Here is a 26605-nt window from a genome sequence, read left to right on the forward strand (position 1 = left end):
TCCTTCCTCAGGTTCAGGGCATGTCGTTTATAGCGGCAGTATTGATCTTGAACTTAGATACTGCAGATGCCTTTATTGCTTTTTCTAATCTTTTGAATAAACCCTGTCAAATGGCGTTTTTCCGAGTGGATCATGGCCTTGTGAGTATTCTGTGTGTATGTACTCTGGGTATTGTCTCTACACACCAAGAGTTGCCTAGTCATTTATAGTCTTTTCAGTGGTAAATATAATGCATTTTCCCTCTAGGAAGAGATGTTTAGAATAAGTAGCACTATAAGGTAGAGGATTATTTCGGCTTTGAATTGAACTTAAATTTTATTTAAGTTTTTCTTAGTATGAATTTCTTAGTACATTCTTTCGGAAAGACAGTACCTGTATTTCTGAAAATGTATTCTTTAAGGGAGATGGGGTGGCTCTTGCGTAAACATATACATTTATGTCAAAGGAAAAGCTCAGTAGCAGTGTCCACATTTAGGTCTGTCAAAGAGAGCATCTTATAATTGTGTTGCTACTTATTGTCATATTGGGGCTCTGTTTCATGAAGTGTGCTTATACATAGGAGAAAGGAGACATGTTTAAGACCATGCTCCTTTATTTAAAAAAAAAAAAAAAAAAAAAAAATTAGCCGGGCATGGTGGTGCATGTCTGTAGTCCCAGCTATTTGGGAGGCTGAGGCAGAAGGATCGCTTAAGCCCAGGAGTTAGAGGTTGCTGTGAGCTAGGCTGACGCCACAGCACTCTAGCCCGGGTGTCTCCAAAAAAAAAAAAAAAAAAGCAGTTTGTTTAGTGTACTCCCATGGCTGGGTCTTTACCACACTGAATAAATGGAAGGAGTTGGCGGTAGTTGCCCTAGGGAGTGGGCCCAGCACACCTATATGGCCCAGATGAGGAAACGAGGCTCAGAGTGAAGGGATTTGTTCAAAGCTTACATTTAGGAAGACTGAGATTTGAATACATTCTGGTCACCGATTTAACAAACCCATCAGTTTTTTCTCCTCCCACATAAAGGTTCAGAAGAGAAACCCATCAGCTTTCAAATTAGCACTGCCCTGATTTGCTGGTAATTTGCTGACAATTATCACTAGTACTTTAAGATCAATACAAATATAATAGTTTAGATTGGCTAGGAAATATTTATTCCTTAATATCTTAAAGATTCTTGAGTATTTCTTGCTCTGGTAGTACATACATTTTTAAAAAAGTATTTAGAAACTGTTGCTAAACTGGTGGCTATTGGGGTGGTATAAATTGACAGAGTCCTTTTGCAAGACAATTTGACATTAAGTCTCAGTAGTTGTAAATAGCATTGGCATGCAATTCTGCTTATAAAAACCAATTCTAAGAAAGTCATAAACATGGACATCAGGCTCAAAGATACTCATTACATAATTATTTATAATTGTAAATATGAAAACAGTTTAAAATGAGATTAAGGAGAATGCAGACTGATAAATTAAAATCTGGTGATATATCTAATGCAATAGTGATGTTTGCAGAGAACTGTAATGTGGGAAAGTGTTTAAGATAAAATGTTAATTTTTTCAAAGATACGTAAAATAAAACATACACTATAATGGCTGTCATATTTAACAATAAAAGGAAATATACCATGAAATTAGTAGAGTTTATTGATGGATGATTTATGGATTAGTAGTGTTTTTGTATTCCCTAAGTTTTCTACAATGAGCATTTACAGGTATTACTTTCATAATCAGGTGAAAATTTACATTTCCAAGAAAAATAATCGTCAGAAATTGAAAAAAATCTCTAGGAAAGATTTTTACTCTTGAGATGACTCATTGTTACTAATATATCTACTGGCCTTCCATTGCTTATGATATTAATTCCTAGATATAAGTTTAATTTTATCTTATATATAATAAAATGATTTTTATCTAAATTCCTAAGTTTGAAGGTAACACCCCAGCTTTCCCTTTGGAAACATATGATAAAAACTGTGCTTAGGAATTTTAGCTTATTTTTTAAGGAAAAACCATAGAACCATAATGCTGAGTAGGGTTTCTCACCAGCAACACTGTTGACATTTGGGCTGGATAACTCTTTGTTGCAGGAGCTGTCCTGTGCATTGGAGGATGGTTAGCAGCTAATGCCAGTAGTCCACACCCCACCACCTCCAGTTGTGACAATCAGATGTATCTCCAGACATTGGCAAATGTTCTCTAGGAGGCGAAATCACCCCCATTGAGAGCCATTGGTTTACAGTGTAATCTTTTCATTAAGACCAGCAAACAAAATCAGAGTTGTGATCTGCCCACGTGCATCCAGCTAGCAGGTGGTGGGACAGAACTGGGCCACGTTCAGATGTATGTTGCTCCCAATCCAGTTGGAGCTCTTTCTCTTTCAGTGCTGCTCCCATGCTTTGTGCATTTTGTTTTCTTGCAAAACCTGCAAAAAGTTGAAAAGCAAGTTTCTGTAAAATATAGACTGTGACTTCTTCCCTTTCCTGTATTGTTTTCTCCCTAACTGTATTCAAAAGTCTGCATTTTTAAACTAGAGCAATGTTGCCCTTGCCTTGGATATTATTAGTATATTCCCTCTAGAAGTGCTAGGGGTAGAGAGTGGGGCATGCTTGCTTTTTTGGATAATTTTAGAGTTTGTACATTCCTGGTTCCTAGAAAAGAGGACACTGTGAGGCTCAGTGTTGGCAGGGGGACAGCACAGATGCAGGTCCCAGCTTCACCATGTGCTCAGGCTGTGCCTTCACTTGGCAGGTGGCACAGCTGTTCAGGGTTTCAGTTTTCTTATCTATAAATTGAAGAAATAATAACATGTAGCTAATGATGTCATTGTAAAGATTAGAAATGGTGCTTGTTTACAATTTGCCTATATAGTGCCTACAATGAGTTGCCATTCAATGTGTTAGCAATTACATGAGAAGATAATTATTAGATTCTAAAGGTATAAATATCTGAATATTTTTGTAGGTTGAAAACTTGTGTTGATAATTAGTTTATTAGTATATTTCACATTATCTTCCTAGATGTTGACTTATTTTGCTGCATTTGAGGTATTCTTTGAAGAAAATTTGCCGAAATTATTTGCTCATTTCAAGAAGAACAACTTAACTCCAGACATCTACCTAATTGATTGGTAAGACTGAATCTTCCCTGCGTTTTCAGAGTGTTTTCTCAGCCCCTGCCCCATTTTCCACTGTCCCCACTGTCAGCTGCTTTTAGGGGTCAGCTGAGCCCACTGTCCTGTTTTCCAGCCTTCCCTGACTGCCCTGTTCTTGAGCTTCCCTTTTGTTTTCTGAACTCATATTTATTACCATCTGTGACTGGTCTTTCTGAATTCCCTCCAGGGGAGAAATGGCATCTTGGACCTATTTGTTTCCAAAGTGCTATTTGTCCTTTTGTTCAGTGAGGTATCCCTAAGCACCAGGTCTGTGTAGGCGCTCTGCTAGGCACTGGAGGTGGGGTGGTGAGCAAGGCCCAGTGCGTGCCTGTTGAGCTCCTGGCTAGTGGCAGAGGCATGTGTCTGTGGGCACTGTTGAACGTGTGGTGAGTGCTTCCCAGTCCATCAGGTGGTGTTGGGGCCCAAAGTAAAGAGAGAGAAGGTTGGAAGGTCAGGTCATGGTGGATCTTAGCCACTTAGCTATGGAGCTTGGGCAGGATTACAGAGGCCAGAGGGGATGGTGTGAGGCTTTTGCTTGGGTCAGATCCAGCTGCCAGTTTTAAGTTACTTGGGAGGCAGGAGACCCTGGGGTAGAGAGAGAAATTAGGGAAAAACCAAAGTGGGTGGAGAGTAGGTCCCAGTGGACATTTTGTGGATATGCAAGAAAATCATGGTGCACTCCTGAGTGCAGGCTGGTGAAGGGTTTGCTGGTGCCACCAGCTGAGATCAGAAACACAGAGGGAGCAGATTTGGCAAAGGTGGTTAATGGATTTGACTTTGGTGGACATGGTGATATTGAGGTGCCTGTGGGACATTTAAGTAGAGCCATCCTGAGACATACAGTAAGAGGATCCAGAGAGTTCTGTGCTGGAGCAGTTGACCAGACAAGTCTTTGTACTTAGGTAGATGTGGTCTCCAAGGAGGGGGTGTGGTTGTTACCCCAGAGAGCACATGTTTGAGGGCCAGGTGAGAGGGCTGTGAGACTGACAATGGGAGCAGCCTCTCAGATCGCATGGTAGGAAGAGTGTGCCTCAGGACTACAGAAGCCCCTGCCCAAACCTGGCTTCCTGCTATTGTCTTGTGGCCCTGATGAGGGCCGTGAAACCTCTCTGTGCCCCAGTTTCCTCATCTGGAGATGACGATGATTAACCTGCAGGGTGCTGTAAGGTGACCACCCAGCACCACCTCTGACTCACAGAAGGGGCTCTGCAGAAGGAGAGAAGATGTTACTTGACCAGAAGGGCCTGTGTAGGCTTTGACATTAACTCATATAGTAAATTTAGGACCAACTGGGCTGGTTGTCTGGTTTGATTTTTTTTTTTTCCCCCCTCTCTTTCTTCAGGGTGAAAAGGCCTTCTAGGAGATAAAATTCAAGTACAAATTTGAAATGAGGCTAAATCCCTTAGATAAAGCAGACTTATCTGTACCCTTGGAAACGAGCCTGTAGGATTCTTGGTGTTTGTTGCTTCTATCCTAAACCCTGAGACTGTTCTGACTCCACTGATATTTTCCCATGAATGATGAAGGTTTGGAAGTTGAAGCTGGTACTGATGTCACTGGGGATAGTGACCATCGGGCCAGGAATTGGGTGGGGGGGCTGCGTATCTGGCTGTGCTGGGTAGAATGTTTACGCCCCTCTTTAAAGATCACCTTTAGTCAGCAGATGATGTTTTTTTCATACTCCTACATAGGCTGCCCCAGTGTTCATTTAACTGTGAACCCTGACCCCTTGGATTCCCTAGGCTGGAGCTCATGACACTTGAGGAGGGTGTCAGGAAGGGAGAGGATCTGGACAGAGATAGAGCCTTCAGCTTCTCCCTTATCTGTTTTAGGGTTTGCAAGTTAGATTTTTTAGGATTCTAGGCTAAAAGTCAATAGTGTCTTTCAAATATTTTTCACCCTGACTTGCAAGGACATAAATTTTATGTGTGACCCAGTATGTGGCTGTGTGTGCAGAAACTTAATTTGTGTATGTGCCAGGAACAAAAGTTTCGTGAGGCAGTGCCTAACCCTGACTATGTGTGATGCATTCTAAAGTATTATTTTAGTCTGTTCTCTTTATTCAAAACAATGCTGATGATAATCTACTCTTGTCGCCTTCGCAGTGCCCTGGTCATTGGTGGGGTTGTACCTGGCAGTGTGAAAAGCATGGGCCTGGATGGTCACAATCCACATGGGGCAAAGGTGAAGGGCACCTGCATTTATTGACTACTCACATGTGCTCTTGGAGCAACCCCTTCAGGTGCATTGTAGCACCTCTGTTTTTAGAGGAGAAAACTGAGGCTCAGTGAGGCAGTGACTTCCACAAGGTCATGTGGCTAGCTGAGTGGCAGAGCTGGTGTTCAGACTCACATCTGCCTGGCTCTAGAGCTGTGTGCTTTCCCACAAAGTTCTTTCTAAGGGATTTTGTCATAATGCAGCAGAACTCAGGAGCTGGGTCGCTTAGCTCAAGTTCCAGAGCCCGCATCGACACGGTAAGGCCCCTGGGGAGTGTAGAACTTGAGTCAGACTTGTCTGTAATGAAAGGTGAGGCAGAATATGGATAGCTCAACGAAAAGGAAGTACCAAGGAATTTACCTACCAACACCTTTCATCTATGATGTGGTCGGTGCTCGGGGTCTTGTGAATGCTGCCCACGGTGCTGTGATGAGGCCCCTCAGCTGGTGGCCTATTCCTGGGGAGATGCTGACTGCTGTCCAGAATAAGGACCAGCAGCACAGGACTAGGCATACATAGGAAGTCCTCAGTAAATATCCAAGTTGAACTAAGCACAAGAAAACCACAGTTTATTCTTTTAGTCAGCATTTATGGATGGTCTGTCCTGAGCCAGGCAATTTGTTGGGTGCTAACAGCTAGGTGAAAGCTCAGGTCAGAAGCAGGGTAGGCAGTGGGGAGGAAGCAAAGGGAAAGAACAAACTCTACCTATGACCTACCCTAGAGACTGCCATTTAAGAAACACTCACCACTTTAGTCTTCACAGTGTCCAGAGACAGGTGTACCTGTTTCTGAGCACAAAGGAAGTCACTGAGGCTCACTTACCCAGTATCACACCCATAGTGAGTAGTCCAGGGCAGTCTGAATCCAGAGCCTTTGCTTGCTCTGCTACATCACACCACCTTCCCAAAAGCCACATCCCACACCCTTAACAGCTGGGCCTGCCTCTGAATTGCATATGCATTGTGGTCTGCTCTGTGCCCGTGGAGCGAAACATACTGAATCCCTGGACTCAAATAACTGCTTGAGCAGATAAGTCTTTTTCTACTCCACATCAGAGGGTTGAGGGGCCTGTGTGGTGTGTGCAGCTGAGTGTCCGGGGGGAGCTGTCTGGGTGCTCAAATAAGATAGCTACAGTTTGGGTGAGAAAAATCTCTTTTGCTACCATGCTGTCTGCTCACTAGAGCCTGCTTCCCTCCACCCCTGCTCCAGCCACACTCTGAGGGTGTCATCCGTTTCCTGCTGCTGCTGTAACAAAGCTTTGCAAGTTATCTCTGTGTCCTCAGTACCGGGCTCCATGCTTTGCTAAGTGTCCCAGGTCAAGAAGTGGATCTGTTCCTGCGGGTCACCTTCCTAGGTTTAAGGTCGGGTGCTTGGCCCTCCCCAGCATGGACTCTGTGTTGTCTAACCTAGTGGCTCACAGAGGTTTGCAATTGAGGATTAGTACTTGCCGATACTGCCTTCCTGGGGAGGGATCGTATTTAGATGTGGTTTGCCACTCTTTCTTATGTAAACATGAGGGTCAGATCAAGGGCTCATCAGCCGTCTTCATCTTCTACAGTGTTCCGACTGGCAAGGATCCACATTTTATGGGAGGACTGACACGAGGTCATTTAACTTTTCAAAATATTTCCTGTTGCTATCTAATGGCAGAATTATTTGGAGGCATGAGTGGGTTTAGTAATAAATAATCTTGAATTAATAAAAGAATCAAGCCGCATATTCCATATCATGATTAATGTTTCTTGATGTGATGTTTACTGATACTTGGAGATCTACCATTACATTGAACCTCTACCTTAAAGGAAAGGTTCAACATGAAGTGACTGTAGGAATATTTCAGTTCCCATCGCAACTTGCATTCTAGCTGTTAACTTCTGGGTTATAAGTTTGCCCAAGATTAGGAGCAGAAAGTATCTTGCTGAACTCACAAGTGCCCAGAAGCATGTCTGGCATACATACTCTGAGGCCTTGGTGGCCTTGGTGAACATGTGGAGGAAGGGAGTAGCATTCCATACTTGCATGCAGCCTGTGGCCATCAGTGCACGCTGGGCTAGCCAGAGATGGAGCCTACATTCTAACAAAGGGTTCAGTTATTTACCTTGTGTCTGCTGGCCTCTGCCAAGTGCTGGAGACTAGAACACTGCTGGGCTTGGGTTAGTAAGTACTCTGGGGGCACAGAGGTGGCTATACATGTCTGATTGCTTTCAGGATCAAGATTGTTGTTCTATTTTATTTTATTTTTTTTAAGAGACAGGGTCTTGCTCTGTCACCCAGGCTAAAGTGCAGTGGCACAGTCATAGCTCACTGCAGCCTTGAATTCCTGGGCTCAAGTGATTCTCCTGCCTCAGCCTCCCGAGTAGCTGAGACTACAGGTGTGTGCCACCATGCCTGGCTGATTTTTAAAATTTTTTGTAGAGATGGGGTCTTGCTATGTTGCCCAGGCTAGTCTTGAACTCCTGGCTTCAAGCAATCCTTCTGCCTTGGCCTCCCAAAGTGCTGGGATTATAGGGGTGAGCCACTATACCCAGCCAATTAAGTTTGAACTGAGTTTTAAATAACCACCTCAAACTTTTAATGAATGCAATTCTGTGTTGGGAGTTTAGTGTTTTATTTAAGCTTCACAAAATCTGATGAGAGCTAAGTGGTAACCCCATTCTTATCTGATACTCTCTGTTCTAACTGTATGAGTTTTTAGGAACACAGGGAGCACAGCATGGTTGGGAGTGGAGGGCCAAGGGCTACTTTACAAGCCAACTATGGGGCAAAGACTTGTTCTTAGGAACGAATCAGGATGGGAAAATGGGAACAGCTGGAAATTGGTCGTGTCAGGCCTTGAAGGTCCAAGTCTCTGGTCGTGGCTTCTCGATGGATGAGACTGATAGGTGACTTTGACCCTTTTAATTTAAGCTAACGTGTGCTTTTCCACAGCCTCCTTTTATTTGCAGTTTCCTCATTTGTAGAATGGAAATGACGTTTGTAACCTCCTCTTGGGGTTATAGTAAGGATTAAATTGGAAAATCCAATTTTCCATATCAAAGCACATAATGGTAATTTCAGGTACAAGTTCAACTAACTTGCAAAGTAATGTATTTCTATGTTGCTAAACTAATGAAATGGCTATTGACTTAAGAAGACATCAAGTCTGAGTTGTGTGCTTTTATCTGTTTCCCTCCTAATGTGCGTGAGAGGAAAGGGGCAGTTTTTCCCTGTCAAGCCTTCACAACTTCCAGAAACCATTCTTACCTAGCAAGGTCTATTCTAACTGCTTGTCTGAGTTTGCAGGAAAGCAAGAGAGTTCCATGGGGGAAGGAGGAGGGGAGCTCAGGGTCACTTCCTGAGCTGGCTACAGAGGCACAGTCTGGTTCTCAGGAACCAGTCGTGAGGGACGAGGATGGTGTCCACAGAACAGAACTGACCTCCACCTTGGTCTATTAACTAGGGCCCCAGGCTGATCTCCCTGCCGTGGGCTTGTCTTGACACACTGCTCCCCTCAGGCACTCCACTGGTTGCCCGGTTCGCTCAGAATAAAACCTAAAGACCTCATAGGGCCTGAAAGGCCCGCTTTGCCCTGGGCCTGGCACTCCCTCGGGCATCTTTATTCATTCTCCCTTTGCTATTTTTTGCCCCAGCCGCTGGCCACCTTGCTGCTCCTTAAATGTGCCGGCACGGCGCTGTCTCCTCTGTCTGGATGCCTTCCAGACACAATCTGCTGGCTTGCTGCTTCCTCTTCAGGGGCTTACAGAAGTGTCACTTTTCAGCGATGTGCTCTTCTTGACCACACTGTCTGCAAGTGCGCGCGCGTGTGTGTGTGTGTGTGTGTGTGTGTGTCACTGCATGCACACACCCCTCCTGGAATTCCCCATTCTCTGTGTGTATTTGTCCCCTCCATGCCCAAGGACGGGAAATATTGTCTGTTTTGTTTGATGCTCTGTGTCCTCATCACCAAACAACAGTGACTACGATTCGGTAGGTCTCAGAGGTATTTATGATGAATGGGCTGACCTGCTTAGAATCAGTAGGGCTCAGGTCTCAGCCAGTTATCTCATGGAGAGACAGTGATACCTGGTGGGGGGACTGAGCAGGTGGGCATCGTGGCCACTGTGTAACCGCATTCTGGATCATTCAGATGGCAGCTTAATTTTATAAAGTTCAGCACCCATCTAAAGTAGTTTTTGGAGACCCACATATAAATCTGAATTCAAGATTATGTTAAATTTGAAGAAAAGTTGACTTTGTATGGGTATGGGGGGGGCAAAGAATATTATGTTGTAGAAATTTCCCCTCTTCTTTGCCTAATTAGCTACTCTGTTTTTCCTGTCCGTTTTTTCTTAAGACTCTGTTTTTAAGGTGTAAGAGCTTGAGTTCCATGTGTGAACTGGCACACAAGAGGTCACAGTGCAGATTAGGTCAGTTCTTTTTAAATTTTTAATTTTTTTTATTTTTAGAGATAGGGTCTTGCTCTCTTGCCCAGGCTGTAGTACAATGGTGCAATCATAGCTCACTGCAGTCTCAAACTTCTGGGCTCAAGCAATCCTTCTGCCTCAGCCTCCTGAGTAGCTAGTACTACAGGTGTGCACCACAACATCTGGCTAATTTTTAAATTTTTTACAGAAATGGGGTCTTGCTATGTTGCCCAGGCTGGTCTCAAACTCCTGGCCTCAAGCAATCCTCCCACCTTGACCTTCCAAAATGCCGGGATTATAGGTGTGAGCTACCTCACCTGTCCCTTTTTAGTTTCTTAAATAATGTTAATAAGTGTGTTTTGGGTACAGTTGAGAATATTTTCCACATTGAGGACAGAAACAAAGGATCTCTTTGCTCTTTCTTTAACTATATTTTCTAGACTGAGTGATCAAATGGTTTTCTGTTTTTAAGATAGTAAGAAGCTCAAGCTGGAGGCTTATTGATACGACTTCTAAAAAGAAAATTTCCTACCAAGGCTCTGGCAGTGTGTTGCCTTATAGTATGTAGAGCATAGGCAGACATTGGAGTCACGGTGAAAGTCTGGCTCCATTGCTTACTGGTGGTGAGACCTGGGTCTGCTTGGTGTGTAGTCCTGGGCTCAGCTCGCTCTCCCAGCTGGCTCAGACTGCCAGAGAGGCTTCTGGAATCCTAGCATAGAGCACAGCACGCAGCAGGCCTCCACTTTTATTGTTTTTATGATGTAAAGGTTTTTTTGTGGCATCTGTCTCTTTATTCTGTCATCTGAGTTGAATGAAGTCTAAATTGTCGTGCTTTCCTTGAATCTCTTAGAGTACTGAGGTACTGAGGAGGGATAACATGGAATGTTACTGGTCTTAACTAGCAGCTGCGTTGAATGCATGTCCTTAACTGTGCGGTGTTCCTCTGGGTTCTGGAGGAAAGGCTGCTTCCAGGGCAGAGTGCCCTACCAGGGGAGAGTTTAGAATAAACTGCATCCTGGAGTTTACTACAGACAGAAAGCCCACGGCCCTGAGACTTGTGAGCAGATTTACCAGTATGGTGTAATTTTTCTGGTGGGATCTATTGTAGGAAAGTCAGAGTCAAGCTGTGGAAGGTTGAGTGGCATTACCTCCTGCCCAGGTCAGCCCCTCAGGCTGAGTCCTGCACCTCAGATGCTTCATGGGCCCAGTGTTGTCTCTTGAGCCAGCACAGGAGACACTGGCATCTGTAGAAGAGTGGTTTTCCAGAAGGAATAGAGGATGTCCCCCACTTAATTGGGACTTGCCACTTAAAATGAATACTGTTAGTGATGAAAAGGTATTGAGAGCTACTAACAACTATGAAATCCTAAAGCAGATTGGGAATTTGTCAACTCATTATGTGTTCAGCAGAGATTGCCAGATACAGTAGTAGATGCTGGGGAGTGGGGTGAATTGAGCAGTCTCCCCGGGGAAGACAGAAAGGGACAGAGTGCATGTGATAAGACTCACAGTAGAGGGAAGCCCAGGGGCCTGGGGAAGCCCAGAGCAGAAAAGAGCATGTAGCTGGGTTGAGGTGAGGAGACACCTGTGGAGATGGCACCTGTGCTGAGTTGTGTAGCTGAGGTGAAAGCACCTACTGTGTGCTCACTTTGTGGTAGGCGCCAGACATGATGTTGCTAAGGCAGGATGCCCACCCACCGTAGAGTAAGCACATAGCAGATGCTCAATATTTGTTTCAAGCAGGAGTGATCGGTATCAGTATAGCAGAGGTTGTATGGCGCTTGTGATTCTGTGCACCAGCCTGTAATGCTGTCTTCCATAAAATTGTAAAGTTGCCCTTCAGAATGAATGCAGGCCTGGTGTCCTCTGCACCCACCCCAACCACATACTGTATGAGAGTGACTAACTCAGTGTTTTTCACAGATTCAGACTGGAATTCAGAGTTATTTCCTTGTACCGTCCCAAATCTGAAAAATTCCAACTTTTCCCCTAGGATCTTTACCTTATATAGTAAATCTCTGCCCCTGGATCTGGCCTGTCGTATCTGGGACGTGTTCTGTCGAGATGGGGAAGAGTTCCTGTTCCGCACGGCCCTGGGCATCTTGAAGCTGTTTGAGGACATCCTGACCAAGATGGACTTCATCCACATGGCCCAGTTCCTGACCAGGCTGCCTGAGGACTTGCCTGCAGAAGAACTGTTTGCTTCCATTGCCACAATTCAGATGCAGAGTCGGAACAAGAAGTGGGCTCAGGTAAAGGGATCTTTTTCTTCTCCTATTCCCAGCACAATAGTATAATTTAGGAAGTATGCTATCTGAAGTGCTCTAAGAATGTGGTGGCCATCTTTGAAGTAGTCCTTGGGCTGAAAATGAAGAGAGCTGGGTTTGAGGCTCTGCTTCAGGATGTCTTGGGCAAGTCATTCCCTCTTTGGGCTGCTGTCAGCTGAAGGAGTGTGGATAATGAAAGCCTTCCCACCTACCTGCAGTGGCACGGGAGGGGTCAGAAGTCTTAGTTTGCCATTGTAGTGCTTTCTGCATGTTATAAGGCATTTTTATGAATCAAACAGCCACCACCGCCCCTTTAAAAAAAAATAATGCCAGAGACGGAAAGCAAAGGGAACTAACTCTCTGAGCCCTCGTGAGCCGTGCCTGTGGCAGGCTCTTGTGTACTTAGTGAAGGTCAAATTATCTCTATTTTACTAGAGAAGGGCAAGGAGGGGAGGGCAAGGTCCTGCCGGATCTTCCAGCCTGCTCCAGTGTGGGCCTGATCTGTATTCCTCAGTTCTGCTCCACACATCCCTCTTAGGTCATGTCCCCTGTGGGACTGGCCGGCGTTGTCTGGTTCCACACTAAAAAGGAAAAAAACCAACTGTAGTTCTTATTCCTGCGTATGCTCAGTGTCAGTACCTGGCCCTCTGGTTTGATCTCTGTGAAGGTTTATACTCTTCCATATATGCCAGACGATGCCTGTTCTTGGCTTAACTTTTTTATTGTTGGAAGATTTTAAATACATACAAAAACAGAATAACATAGAATAATGAACCCTCATGGACCTGTCCTTCAGCGGCAGCAACTGTGGAAGCGCGGCCTGTCTTGTTTCAGGTGTATTCAAATTTGCCATAGTATTTTAAAGTGAGCCCTAGGTAGCGTGTCGTCGGTCAGTGTTATGTCTCTCTAAACCATAAGGGCTCTTTTAACTACACTACTGTTACCACTCAAAAGTTACAAATCTCCTCCTATCATCAGATATCCAGTTTTCAAATTTCTTTTTCTTTTTTTTTTTTTTGAGACAGAGTCTCACTCTGTTGCCCAGGCTAGAGTGAGTGCCGTGGCGTCAGCCTAGCTCACAGCAACCTCAAACTCCTGGGCTCAAGTGATCCTCCTGTCTCAGCCTCCCGAGTAGCTGGGACTACAGGCATGCACCACCATGCTCGGCTAATTTTTTCTATATATATATTTTTAGCTGTCCATATCATTTCTTTCTATTTTTTTAGTAGAGATGGGGTCTCGTTCTTGCTCAGGCTGGTCTCGAACTCCTGAGCTCAAACGATCCGCCCACCTCGGCCTCCCAGAATGCTAGGATTACAGGCGTGAGCCACCGCGCCCGGCCCCAGTTTTCAAATTTCTGATGGTTTCAAATGTCCTAAGTGGCTTTATAGTTTGTTTGAATCATGATCTAGGTAAGGTCCATGCATTGTGACTGAATGCTCTGAGTCTTTTGAAAATACATTTGCCATTCCCCTTCTTACCTTTTATTCCCTCTCCCCACCTTTATTTGGTGCAGAAAACATGTCATTTGTCCTATAACATTTCCCACAATATGGATTTTTCTGGTTGTATCCCTGTGGTGGTGTTTAACATGTTCCTCTGTATTTCCTGTAAATTGATAGTTTGATCTGGCCGGGCACGGTGGCTCACACCTGTAATCCTAGCACTCTGGGGAGGCCGAGGCAGGTGGATCGCTCGAGGTCAGGAGTTCGAGACCAGCCTGAGCAAGAGCGAGACCCCGTCTCTACTAAAAAAATAGAAAGAAATGATCTGGACAACTAAAAATATATAGAAAAAATTAGCCAGGCATGGTGGCACATGCCTGTAGTCCCAGCTACTTGGGAGGCTGAGGCAGGAGGATCACTTGAGCCCAGGAGTTTGAGGTTGCTGTGAGCTAGGCTGACGCCATGGCACTCTAGCCTGGGCAACAGAGCAAGACTCTGTCTCCAAAAAAAAAAAAAAAAGATAGTTTGATCTAAAGGCTTTATCAGGTTTCAACTTTATTTTTTATTTGGCAAGATTACTTCCTAAGTGATCAGTCTGTCTCTCTTTGATCTTATGTGGCAGCCTATTTATTTTTGTAACAGCTTTGTTGAGGTTTACATACCGTGGTATATATACATACCATAAAATTCACCCTTTTAAAGTATACAGTTCAGTGCCTGTTTACTTATTAACCAGAGATAAGTTTTCCTCTCTCACCTGGGCCTTCTGACTGTCCTCCCAAGCCTGTGCTTTCCCTCCCTCCTGTCCCATTACAGGAGGCTCTGTCTGGTTGGTGGGCTCCCTCCATACTGGGGTCTCTTGGGAAGAGGCACAGCTACCGTAATGTGACCTAGGGTAGTACTATGAAATGTGCCCCTGGTTTTAATAGCTGAAGGGGAGGCACTATTTTGTTTCTAGGGTACTATGAGTTACATTTCTGAATTATTAAATATGTTCAATTTATAAAAAAGGAATGAAGTACTGATACATGCTACAACATGGATGAACCTTGAAAACATCCATCATACTAAGTGAAATAGGCCAGACACAAAAGAGCACATATTGTATGATCCATTTATATGCAGATCCGTAACAGGGAAATCTACAGAGACAGGAAGTAGATTAGTGGCTGCCTAGACTGGGAGTTGAAGGGTGGGATGGGAGGATAGGAGAGTGGTAGCTGAAAGGGTACAGAGGTGTTTTCTTGAGGTTAAAAAAAATGTTATAAAATTGACTGTGGTGATGGTTGCAAATATCTGTGAAGATACTGAAAACCAGTGAATTTGGTACTTTAAATGGGGGAGTTATATGGTATGTAAATTATATTAAAGCTGTTAAAAGTGGCTGAGCACAGTGACTCACACTTGTAATCCCAGCACTTTGGAAGGCCAACGTGGGAGGATCGCTTGAGGCCAGGAGTTTGAGACCAGCCTGGACAACATAGCAAGATCTCCTTTCTATAAAAAATAAAATAATTAGCTGAGTGATCCCTAGAGCCCAGGAATTCGAGGTGACAGTGAGCTATGATCAGGCCACTTCACTCCAGCCTCGGTGATAGAACGAGACCCTGTCTTAAAAAAGAAAACAGCTCATGTGTCAGCAGGGCTGGCTATATAATTATCAGAGATCCAGTGAGAAAAAAGAGCCTTTCTCTGGTTAATAAATAAATGGATAATGCAAATGGAAATGTGGGGCCTCTTGTTTGAAAATTACTAAAAATGTTAAGACAGTGACAGAAGAGTGTTCAGCTAAGCAAGGCCCCTCGGAGTGCAGGGTCATTTGCTGCAGAGGTCTTGCGTCTGTAAAGCTGGCCCTGTGTGTGAGGGTGTACTTTGGAATATTCCCGGATTCAGTGGCTTACAGTGGTTTCCTGATGTAGCTACACAAAGCCAGGGTTTTTCCTGACAGCCTTTATTCTAACGTAGGACTGTTTCTACCTTGACTTTAGAACTTGCGAGGTCACTGGCCTGCTGGTCTTCCTTTCCATTTCCTTCACTGGTTCTTTCCTTGGAGATATGGACCCATTTATTACCCTCTCATGCACACACTGCACACCCACACATATACACTCAGATCACCCCTATGTATATGCATACTGTACACCCACATGTACACACACAGATCCCTCCCATGTACATGCATACACTGCACACCCCCCACAGATCACCCCCATGTATGTGCACATACTGCAAACCCAGATATACACACATAGATCACCCCCCCATGTACAGGCATACATTGCACACCCACACACACAGATCAACTCCCTGCACAGGCACATACAGCACACCCACGTATACACAGAGATCACCCCTATGTACATGCGCACACTGCACACCCACACACACAGATCACCCCCATGTATATGCACACACTGCACACACACAGATCAATCCCCAGCACAGGCACATACAGCACACCCACATATACACACAGATCACCCCATTGTACATACACACACTGCGCACCCATATACACACATATCACCCCCCATGTACATGCACACACTGCATACCCACACACAGAGATCAACCCCCCCCTCCATGTACATGCACACACTGCACACCCATATACATACAGATCAATCCCCTGCACAGGCACATACAGCACACCCACATATACACACAGATCACCCCCCATGTGCATGCACACACTGCATACCCACACACACAGATCAATCCCCTGCACAGGCACATACAGCACACCCACATATACACACAGATCACCCCATTGTACATGCACACACTGCACACCCACACACAGAGATCACCCCCCCATGTACATGGACACACTGCACACCCATATATATACACACTGATCAATCCTCTGCACAGGCACATACAGCACAGATCACCCCCCATGTACAGGCACACACTGCACATCCACACACACAGATCATCCTCATGCATATGTACACATTGCACACTCACACGTACACTTACAGAGAGAAGGATTAAACCCAGATCTGCCATTTTGCTTCTTGCATTTTGGGGGCTAGGTGAAAACTATTGCTTAAAACTAGGAGTTATTTGAATAGTAGGACATTTTCTAATTAATGGGATAGTGATAGGAGTTAGTATGATGTGGGGGGCATCAGTTACTTTTATACAGTTCCAGTTCTTATGGGAATTGTAGTCCATTCATGTTTCTCTTAAATATTGTGCTTAAGGTTAAAGCACCAGTGAGCTTTTTTAAAACAAGTAAATGTTTATGTTTTGTCCCATTTACTTAGAGGTGGAGGGGGACTTTTATCTGTTATTCCTTTTCTGCAACTTATTTGAAACCTCCATAAAACGTTTCGGATTTACCCCTTGTAGTTTGTGATTCAAAGTGGCATAGTGCCTGGCTCCAGGCAGATAAGCACTGTGCTACCTAATCATCATCATCTTCTTCTTTTTTTTTTTTTGAGATAGCGTCTTGCCCTGTAGTGCAGGCTAGAGTACAGTGGTGTCATCATAGCTCACTGCAATCTCAAACTCCTGGGCTTGAGCAGTCGTCCTGCCTCAGCTTCCTGAGTAGCTGGAACTACAGGTACATGGTCCCATGCCCAGCTAATTTTTCTACTTTGTAGAGATGGGATCTTGCTCTTGCTCAGACTGGTCTCGAACTCCTGGCCTCAAGCAATCCTCAAGCCTCAGCCTCCCAAAGTGCTAGGATGACAGGCGTGAGCCATTGTACCCCGCCTTCCCTTGGTTTTGAAATCATACAGATCTGGGTTTGAAACCTTATGAGCTGTTTGACTTTGAGCAAGGCATTTCTGTTGTTTAGGTCCCTTATAATGGGGCATTAACCTTCCTAAGACTGTTGAGTAGATTAAGCAGGCACTGTGCCTGAAGCGCTGGTGGAGTGCTCTGCTTGGCAGGGAGTGGGCATGCGAGAAATGGAGCGCATTACTGTCACTACAGTTGTTAAGCATTCCCAATGGAGTGGAATATTTTTAAAAGTAAAGGTGTTGACCTGAGCTGTGAGAACACAGAGGAGGGAGCAGACTGGAAAAGCTAGGGAAGGCAGATGGGAAGAGCTTTCAGAGGCAGCAGCTCCTGGGGAAGAAGGGACAGGGCCTCCAAGCAGTGGGGCCAGCCCAGGGCTTGTCAGTGTGCTGGCATGGAGGCCTGGACTTCCATGGTGGCCAGTGCTGGGGCTGGAGCCAGACTGTAGAAAGAGACAAGCCCTATAGCCCTGCTTCAACATGGCTCCAAGACTGTTTGGACACTAGCCCAGAGATGGGCTGGTCAGGTGTGCATGTCGGAAAGGTCCCTCTGGAGGCAGGGGCGGAAGCGGCCCAGAGAGCAGAGAATTGGCAGTAGTGGGGAGCTGGAGAGCCCAGTTTGGAGGCTGCTGCTATTCCTCTGTACTGTTCCTGGCAGGAGCTCCAGGGTCAGTGTGTGTTGGAGACTAACCTCAGACGTCTTCCCTGTGATTCCTAGGTACTGACTGCTTTGCAGAAAGACAGCCGGGAAATGGAGAAAGGGAGCCCATCCCTCAGACACTGAGGCTGCAGATGTGACTCGCACTCAGCACTAAAGCAGCGCTCCAGCGGCACCTGTGTTGTTTCAGACTGAGACACCCTGGCAGCTGAGAACAGGGCCTCTTTTCATGTTTGATTCGTAACACTGGAAACACTGGAGTTGGCCTTAAAACAAACAGACAAACAGAAAAAACTTCTAAAGAATTAAACCAAGGCTTAGCCTTAAGAAGCTCAGTGGAACGATGCCCTGGTGTTGGCCATGGCCAAGCACTGCGTTTTCTGCATGGTTTAAATATAAGGCAGTGGCTAACTTCCTCCCCTCCTTTATTTCAGCAAAAGTTAAATTGTAATGCTTTTATGTCAACTACTGGAAAATACATTACAATCTTTCTTAGCCAAGATGCATGAGAAATGTTATTTGGGAGACCTCAGAGATGTTATTGGCTCATATTTACATATTTTAGATATGAAAGGGATTGCTGATTGAGTTATTAAGATAATCTTTCCAGAGCTGGAGGTCATGTTCTTAAAACCCACCTACCAAAGATAGCATTAAAGGAAAACGGGCTCTCTGAGGATAGGCACTGAGTGCTCATGGGCTCCCTGGGAATCAACCCAACCTGTGGTTTGGCATTTTACCATGTTGCCTTGACACAATTACAGCATGAAGGCTGCAAATACACAATTAGGTTCCAGTGGGAACCTGCTCTCTGAAAGATCACTCCCTGCATCTGCTGAGCGAGGGTGGAGAGTTCGAGCAGGAGGAGTGATTTGCAAAGGCCTGTGGCAGTAGAGACAGGTTTAAGAATTGATGGAAAATAGCATGGAAACGGCCCCCTTTTAAGTAAAAGTGTGGGGAAAGAGAAAGTTGAAACTTGCCCCTCTTCCACCCTACCTGTTTTTATGGAGGTCGCAGTATAGCGGTGCAGCCTGTGGAAACAGCATGGTGCTGGGAGGTTGTTCCCTTGCTCTAACAGAATGTTCTTCTTTGCCTTTGTCCCCTGGACAGCTGGATCAGTCCTAAGTGCCAGTGAGTCCCTCCTCATGCATTTGGCTTTAGAATACGTGCTTCCTAACCCGTTGTAGGGATGGAGGAGTGAGCAGCACACATCTAACAGCCCAAACAGTTTTGTCACAATGCTCAATAGCTGGACCATCAGCACTTCCTCATTTGAGCTGATTTTCCCAAGGTCATTGGCAAATGTTCTAGCTTTTCCTTGACTAATTTTGAGAGCTTTGTATAAGAACTTTGGATATCCAAATTCACAGAAATGAACAGTTTTTGCACAGAATAGCCCAAATGACAGGCCAGTATCTGTGGAGGCAGGTTCCTACATGGTAACCCATTGGTCTTTGGGAGTGCTTGGCAGACCAGGTTCACAGGCACGGTTAGCTGTGCATGAGTGCCTCGGTGTGGTCTGCACTCTACGGCCCTTCTCAGCCATACTTCCCACCCCCAGGGAGTACCCCCGTGGTTGATCTTGTTTCTGATTTTGAGGACTCTTTGGCTCCCATGCAACAGGAGACTGGGGTGGGAGCTGGGGGAATAAAGCCTAACAGTGGCATTATTTTTCTAGATTTTCTATGTCTGCCATACCGCTAATGATCCTTCTAGGTGCAATAGCAAGTTGCCGAGCCAGTGGTCATTCCCATGCCTTCCATCCCAACTCTGTACCATGTGCCATTTGTCCTGGAATCTACTTTCTTCCCCTTATGTTCTTAACTGAATCTCCAGGGAGGTTGCAGAGCATCATGGATACCACTTTCTGCCTCAGCCTTTAAATGCTGACTTGCCTCTCCTCTTGGAGGAGGCGTTCTGTCTTCACTGGAGGTCTTGGCAGCCTCCAGACCTAGCCATTTTCTGACATCAAGATGCTGAATGTAACCCAGACTGAGCCCTGCACACTGTCGTTCCTCACAGATGTACTTATTTTTGTTCCATGATGTGGGCGTTTTGTTCTTTAAAGATGTATATATTTTCTTACTGTACATAAAGATGTTCCTTAAGTCATACAAAAAGTGATGCAACAAGGGGCTTTGTGTAGCTTGTTCCGAACGCAGTTGTGAAACTTCATGTGTATTCAAAATTCAGCTCTTAACATTTCTCGTCAAGCAGTTTGACATAAAGCTCTTTGGATAGCACCACATATGCATTAAGTCCTTAAACAGGATTCTATGCCAATCTGGAACGCTCACCATATCTGGAGTTCAGAAGAGGTTTTCATGACCTGTTCGGGGATCACATGAGGTCTTGCTAGTTCAGTGCGTCCTCTTCAGAGGCCAGAAAGTTCCAAGTCCCCATCCAGGGTCATTTAGTCCCTTTCCACAAAGGCTGCTGTGGGGTGTGGAGGAGTCTGTCTGTGTCATTGTTCAGGTAAACTGGAAACAGACGCTGCCATGCTGCCCCTTGGGAAGTCTGCACATTCCACTTCACATGCCCTTGGCTTTTGGAATCTGAGACTTCAGGTCCGGGACGTTTTGCAGTTTGCGTGCTAGAGTGAGCACTGCATCTCCCCCCAGTCACTGAGATCTTATTTAGAAATGCTGTTCATTCACAAGGTACTTTTTACTGTTCAGTTTTCAACTATTTTAAATAGTTTGCTGAAAACTTCTGATAACACTTGCTACATATCATGTTTTAATTGCTTGTACAGTTAACCTTTTATTTAGTGGAGTGTATCAAAGTAGGACTTTTTTGAATTGTAAATATGTGGTTTTATTAAATAAAAGTCATGTAAAATTGTTACTTATGTTTACTGTAGTTTGATTTAAAGTTAGAATTCTCACTTGGAAGCATGGTAAAAATTTGACTTTGAGCGTTTTGCTGTTTGAATATTTGTAAATCCCCTTATTAGGCCTGTTAAACAAAAAGATGGCGCAGTCATGGTAGTTTAGTCCAGGGGTTCAAGAGTTGAGTGCGCCCCTCCCAGACTGGAGTGGAGCCCCAACCTTGCCACGCCCCCTCTTCAGCCTGGCCCTGCCTCAGTGTCTGCCATGCCTACCACTCACACTCCTGAGCCTGCCACACTCCTCCTAGCGTGCAGTTGGTGCTTGCCCTGTGCCAGTCACTGCACCAAGGGCTCTTCACATTCCTTTAGAAACCTCCTCAGAAGCCCGTGAACCAGGTACTGACAGCTCTGTCTCCCAGCAGTCAGCAGGGTGACACGGGCTCATCCCTGCAAGGTACAGGTCAGTAATGCTGCCTCACAAGGCTGGTAGAGAGGGTGGAGGATCATGAGGTCACTTAGATCCAGGCAGAGCGAGTGCTCATGGGTGTGGGTGGTGGGCATCCCTGCTCACTCAGCCAGGAGGTTCAGACAGGAGAGCATGTCCAAGTCTAAATTGAAGGGTTCAGAGCCCTTGGGGTGGCTTTCTCTTTTTCCTCTTGTCCACCAGGAGAATCTTTCCTTGTCCTCCAGGACTCTCACCTGAGCGGAGGCAGCTACTCCTCTGTCTCCTCCAGGCCTCTGAGGACTATGCCATGGAACTTTCCATTCTACTGCAGTTGCTGGCTTCCCTGCCCTCTTCCCTATGAGACAGGTATTCTTACTCATGCCTTGGCTCCCAGCAGGATGCTCAGAAACAGTACCTGCCTTCCCTCTTGAGGCCATTGTTACTTACTTCTTCTCTTTTCCCGCAGGCTGTAGGGTGAGAGGACAGGCTACAAGCGCTCAAGTATCCTGGGAAATAAGGCTTTGGCAGTTAGTCCTGGGAGACAGCCGTGGTGTGGTCCTGTTGAGGGAAGGAGTGTTCTTCCAGAGCCAGTGGGCTGCAAGGATGGCAGGTGATGCTCACAGAAGAGCCCAGAGCAGGATATGAGCTAGATAGTGCTCTGGGCCTCTAAGGGATATCTGGGCACTTTGAGTCATGGCCAAGTCCCTGGGTAGGCAGGCAAGGGCATGAATAACATCAGCATATATTTGACTACATGTTTGGTACCATGCAAAGCAGCCCCACTGATTTCCCTGGGAACCCCACAAGTTCCTCCACTGGCCCTCGGCTCTAAGGCTTCCCTTTGATGGCCAGGCCCTTCCCCTCATCCACCTGGTGACTAACAGCTCATCTCAAAGTCCACCTGGGTGTCCCCACACTGTGTTGGTGCAGGGTGCCATTAATGCTTTGTGCCTTCCTGGTAGAGTCCACACCTCAGGTGGTTCTTGAACTGTCATTGCCACTTCCCCAGTCTAGAACACTCAGGGAACCAGTCTTGACTCTTTCCATGTTTGCATATACAATGCATCTGTACCATCTCTTGGGCAAACGTTCCACAGGTTCTGCCACCACTCTTTGTGCCTGTCCCATGGAGCCGCTGTCCGCTTAGCTCCAGCTCTTCCTCAGCAGGTGTGGGACTTGCACACAGGAGGTGCTCAGATAAAGAAGTGAATCCAGGCCTCACCCCAGACCCTGCCCCTGGAGTTGCAGCCAGACCTAGAGGAGCTCCCAGAGGCCCCAGAGCAAATGTGTCCCCTCAAGAGGGCATTTCTGAGCAAGGGCTTGAGGAGGTCACCAGGCCTGAGTCTGAGCCCTAGCACTGCCACTAACTTGCTGTAGGAGCCTAAGCAAATCACTGCTCTGTGTCACATATTTGAAATGGGGACAGTAAGTGTCTCTTCCACGGAGCTGCTGTGGAGAGTAAATGAGGTGATTCGTGACAGCACGCAGCCCAGCACCTGGCGTGGCTGAGCAGCAAGGCAGCCCATGTGGGGTTCTGTGTGGAGTGAGGGGAAGGGCCTTCTCCCTAAACATTAAAATGGGTTACTCATGGACTTGAAAGCATCAGTATGGTGTCCAGAGTCTCACAAAGTTTGTCTTAAACATTGTTCCTTCAGCTTCTGGCCCCTGTTCTGGAGCTCCTGGTAGAAACTGCTGCCATGAAAAATAAACCCAAGTTTAAGGTGCGTTTTGGTTAGAGGTTAAGAACAGGGCCCTGGAGTTAAATCTTGTAGCCAACGATTGCCATTTAGGAGCTCTGAGACCGTTGAGGATTTTCTTGAATTCTCTAAACCTCATTTACCTTTTCTGTAACCAACTTTAGAAAGGGCACCCAGCACCTATTCACTGGCCTGTGAAGATTAAATAAAAATAAGATGCTGAACTAATTGTATCATTAAAAAAACCCAGAAACATTGCTATAGGTTGCTAGACTCATGCCCTTGATATGTGAATGTTTAGTATCTCACATTGTTGAACTTAGAAATTAAAAAAAAAAAGCACAGTAAATATTTCTCAATTTTACTGTCCGGAGAAGATACACTGTTTTCATAGTCTGATTTTTTTCCTATAAAAAAATTGTTCCCATTTTAAAAATGAGTACACTGAGGCTTAGAAAGATGAAGTGATTTGTCCCAGGTCGCAGTCAGAAGAGAGCCGAACGCAGCTCCGGCTGATGCCAAAGTCTTAGCAGTAGGCTGTGTCTTTCCCCAGGGTCATTTTTATTCACCATCCTTTGGGTGAAATGTTAGGAGACTTCATCAATTGAAAAATTAGGGTGTAATTTTATGCATTAAGGTTTGTACAGATTTAATCCTTGATTTAAAGAAAAACTAGCTGATCCTGTGAAAGGAGCATTACACTGGAAGTGGGAGACATGTAGTTCGTGCGTGGCTGACATGGTCCCTGCAGTGCTTTCCGTTCCTAGCATTTGTGGGATTCTTCACTGTGGTATTAAGACTGCCCGAAAGTTTGAAACGTGAAAAGCACTGAATTGGGGTGCATTAACTCTGGTATTATTGCATGGACAGGTACCTCATACCAATGTCAAAAATGTAAATTAATGGCTGCCAACAAACTCATAAAGAAAGAAAGCATAATTTCCACTTACATAATTTTAAAATCTCAAATGTGGTAAGTCACCAAAAGTGATTTTCATTTGCCAATGAAAAAGTTTCTTTTTCGGATGCCTTGGGCTCTGTCTATGAGGTGCTCGATTTACTCCGGCTCTTGCTGCTAAGAAACAAAAACCCTCCTGTAATACTGACAGAGATTTTCAATGCATACCAACTTTTCTTTAAAAAGGTCTAATTTCATGTAACATCTCATTCAAAATGTATTCAGTATCAACATTTTCGGGGCCCTGTACTTTCTGACAAGGAGATGAAAAGGCAGCTTTTGCTTTTTGTGCTCACAAGTCATCTTAGTCTTAGAGGTTTCCAGTTCAGTGGCTGGCATCTCTGGGGCTGATCCCTGCTGGATTTAACAGTGCTCTCCACCTGTGGTGGTCTCCAAATTTGACTACAAGCCCTTCTTCCTGGTGTTTCCCCTAATTGGTTTGACTTCTTGAGAGACCCTCTTTCTGCCTATAATTATTTTTGAATCCAACATAGGACTTAGTGCTTGACACATAACAGGCATTCAAGTGACACTTATTTTCAGAAAATGAATGGGACTGGCACTATATTAATGTATTAATCCAACAAATTTACTGAGTACCATTTATGTGCCAGGCACTGTGCTGGCTATCAGGGAAGATTACGAACCAACAGTCTTTGCCGTCCAGGGACTTTGTCTCATGGGGTACAGATTACTAATGCAGATAACAGTCCCTAAGCAGTCGATCAAAGGCTGGATGGGGCTGAACACAGGTTTCTGTGGGGGCACAAATTGGAGCACTTCAATAAGACTTTGGGGACAGATAATGCTTTAGGGTCTGTGTGGTTCTTCCTCCAAAGTAATATATCTTAAGAAACAATTTGTGAATGTGTTGCTATTTCATGATTTAGTGCTCTCCTGTAATTAGAACCATGGTAGGAGATAATCAACAGAAGCTTGGCTTCTAATTAATCATAACATCTCTAGTGTAAGGTACTATAATTTGAGAGAACATTGGTAACTTACTATAAAATCATTTACTTAGGACAGATTTGCTCTGAGAGTTCTACTTGTTACTGGGTTCAAGGCTGGTGAGGAGTGTTTGGTTGGATGTAGGTAATTGCTGATGGGTAAAAATCAGCTGAAAATACCTGTTCTCCCCAGCGAACCATAGAGATTAAGGATGCCATTGTAACGAGAGCGGCTTGCTGGTCAAGACACTGAGCATCACTGCCAAGTTCACTTTGAAGCCTCCCCAGCCACAGAAGAACCCAGTGGGCCTGTTCTGCTTTTAGTTTTCGATACAAAGAAAACCAAGTTCTATTTGCCGGTGATTTACTGCTTCACTTGATGAATAGGGTGGAGGAAAGACTAAAACTGTAGAGAGTAAGGAGGAGAATGGAAGCCAGAAGTCAAAGCTTTTTCCTTTACTCCTCTCATTATTACATTTGTGTGGTTTGATATTAAAAAGTGTATTCAAGCCATGGAAGTTAGAAAAGGAATTTTATTCAACCTTCATTGGCTTCCAAGGGAACATACTTTCTTTTTTTTTTTTTTTTTGAGACAGAGTCTCACTCTGTTGCCCAGGCTAGAGTAAGTGCCGTGGCTTCAGCCTAGCTCACAGCAACCTCAAACTCCTGGGCTCAGGCGATCCTACTGCCTCAGCCTCCCGAGTAGCTGGGACTACAGGCATGCACCACCATGCCCGGCTAATTTTTTGTATATATATATTTTAGTTGTCCATATAATTTCTTTCTATTTTTAGTAGAGACGGGGTCTCACTCTTGCTCAGGCTGGTCTTGAACTCCTGACCTCGAGCGATCCACCCGCCTCGGCCTCCCAGAGTGCTAGGATTACAGGCGTGAGCCACTGCGCCCGGCCGAACATACTTTCAAAAACAAAATCATGTCATCAAAAGATTCTCACAGCCAATGGAGTCACCTGCCCACCTGCCCAGAGTGGGGTTTCTACCATTCTTTAGAGGTATCTAGCACCAAAAAATATATCATCTTTCTAATGATCCACTTAAGTTTAGGAGTGGGAGAATACTTTGCATCCCAAATCTGCACATCTCAAAATTCAACCTAAGAAATGAAACCAAGTCCCTAGCTCCAAGGTAATCACTGATACTGCGTTAAGGAGATAGACCTATCAATTATTTTTTACAGTAACACAAGAAATAATAGCATTTTAATATTTGATGCAAAGTGAACTCTTATGCATAATAAGGGTCCTATTGTTGAGGTCCAAAAATATCCAGCTAAAACAGAACGCTATGTTCTCTAGGCTGCCAGCAGCCACCATTCCATAGATTTTGCACCTGGCAAAACAGTACAGTTGTCATCTTGTTTTCACTGGAAAGCAAAATTTCAGTTTTGGGGTACAAATCAATGCATTTATTGAGAAGATCTAAGGAAACATTTAATAGGAATTGAAGACTGTCATTGAGGCAGAAACAAATATTAATGGTCAGTAGCCTGAGCTTCCTTTCACTGAAAGGAAAGATGAAGGAACATTAGTTCCTTTTCCTGTTTATCATTTCTCCTGTTTCCTGGATGTTATTTATTATCCCAGAAGCCAGTGTTAGTTACATATAAAACAATTTCAGGTTAAGATTAAGAGAATTAGTGTGCTTCTAATTGTGACAGTAATTCAGGACTACACAGTTTAATAAATCCAAATAGAGTTTAATAATTATCTTAATGGACAAGAATATTTTTGTACCCTGCCCAAATGTACCCCTCCTACCCACCCTCCTTGAACTTTTAAACCCTCCTAACTTATGGAAAAGGAACAGTACTCCTTAGTTCTGTCATTGAAATT

At 44.9% G+C, this 26605-nt stretch overlaps 1 protein-coding gene across 2 annotated transcripts in view; it reads left to right on the forward strand.

The window, feature by feature from the left end:
* The window catches only part of TBC1D14 (TBC1 domain family member 14), a 121293-nt gene extending 100634 nt beyond the window's left edge, over nt 1-20659 (forward strand). For both annotated transcript variants that reach the window (XM_069495714.1, XM_069495715.1), the window contains 4 exons: nt 12-140; nt 3001-3110; nt 11748-12006; nt 17934-20659. In XM_069495714.1, coding sequence (XP_069351815.1) covers nt 12-140; nt 3001-3110; nt 11748-12006; nt 17934-17999 — 564 coding nt within the window. In that variant the 3' untranslated portion in view covers nt 18000-20659. The remainder of the gene's footprint in view (nt 1-11; nt 141-3000; nt 3111-11747; nt 12007-17933) is intronic.
* Nucleotides 20660-26605: the final 5946 nt, after the last annotated feature.

This window comes from Eulemur rufifrons, chromosome 20 (assembly GCF_041146395.1).
Source record: "Eulemur rufifrons isolate Redbay chromosome 20, OSU_ERuf_1, whole genome shotgun sequence".
Lineage (NCBI taxonomy): Eukaryota > Metazoa > Chordata > Mammalia > Primates > Lemuridae > Eulemur > Eulemur rufifrons.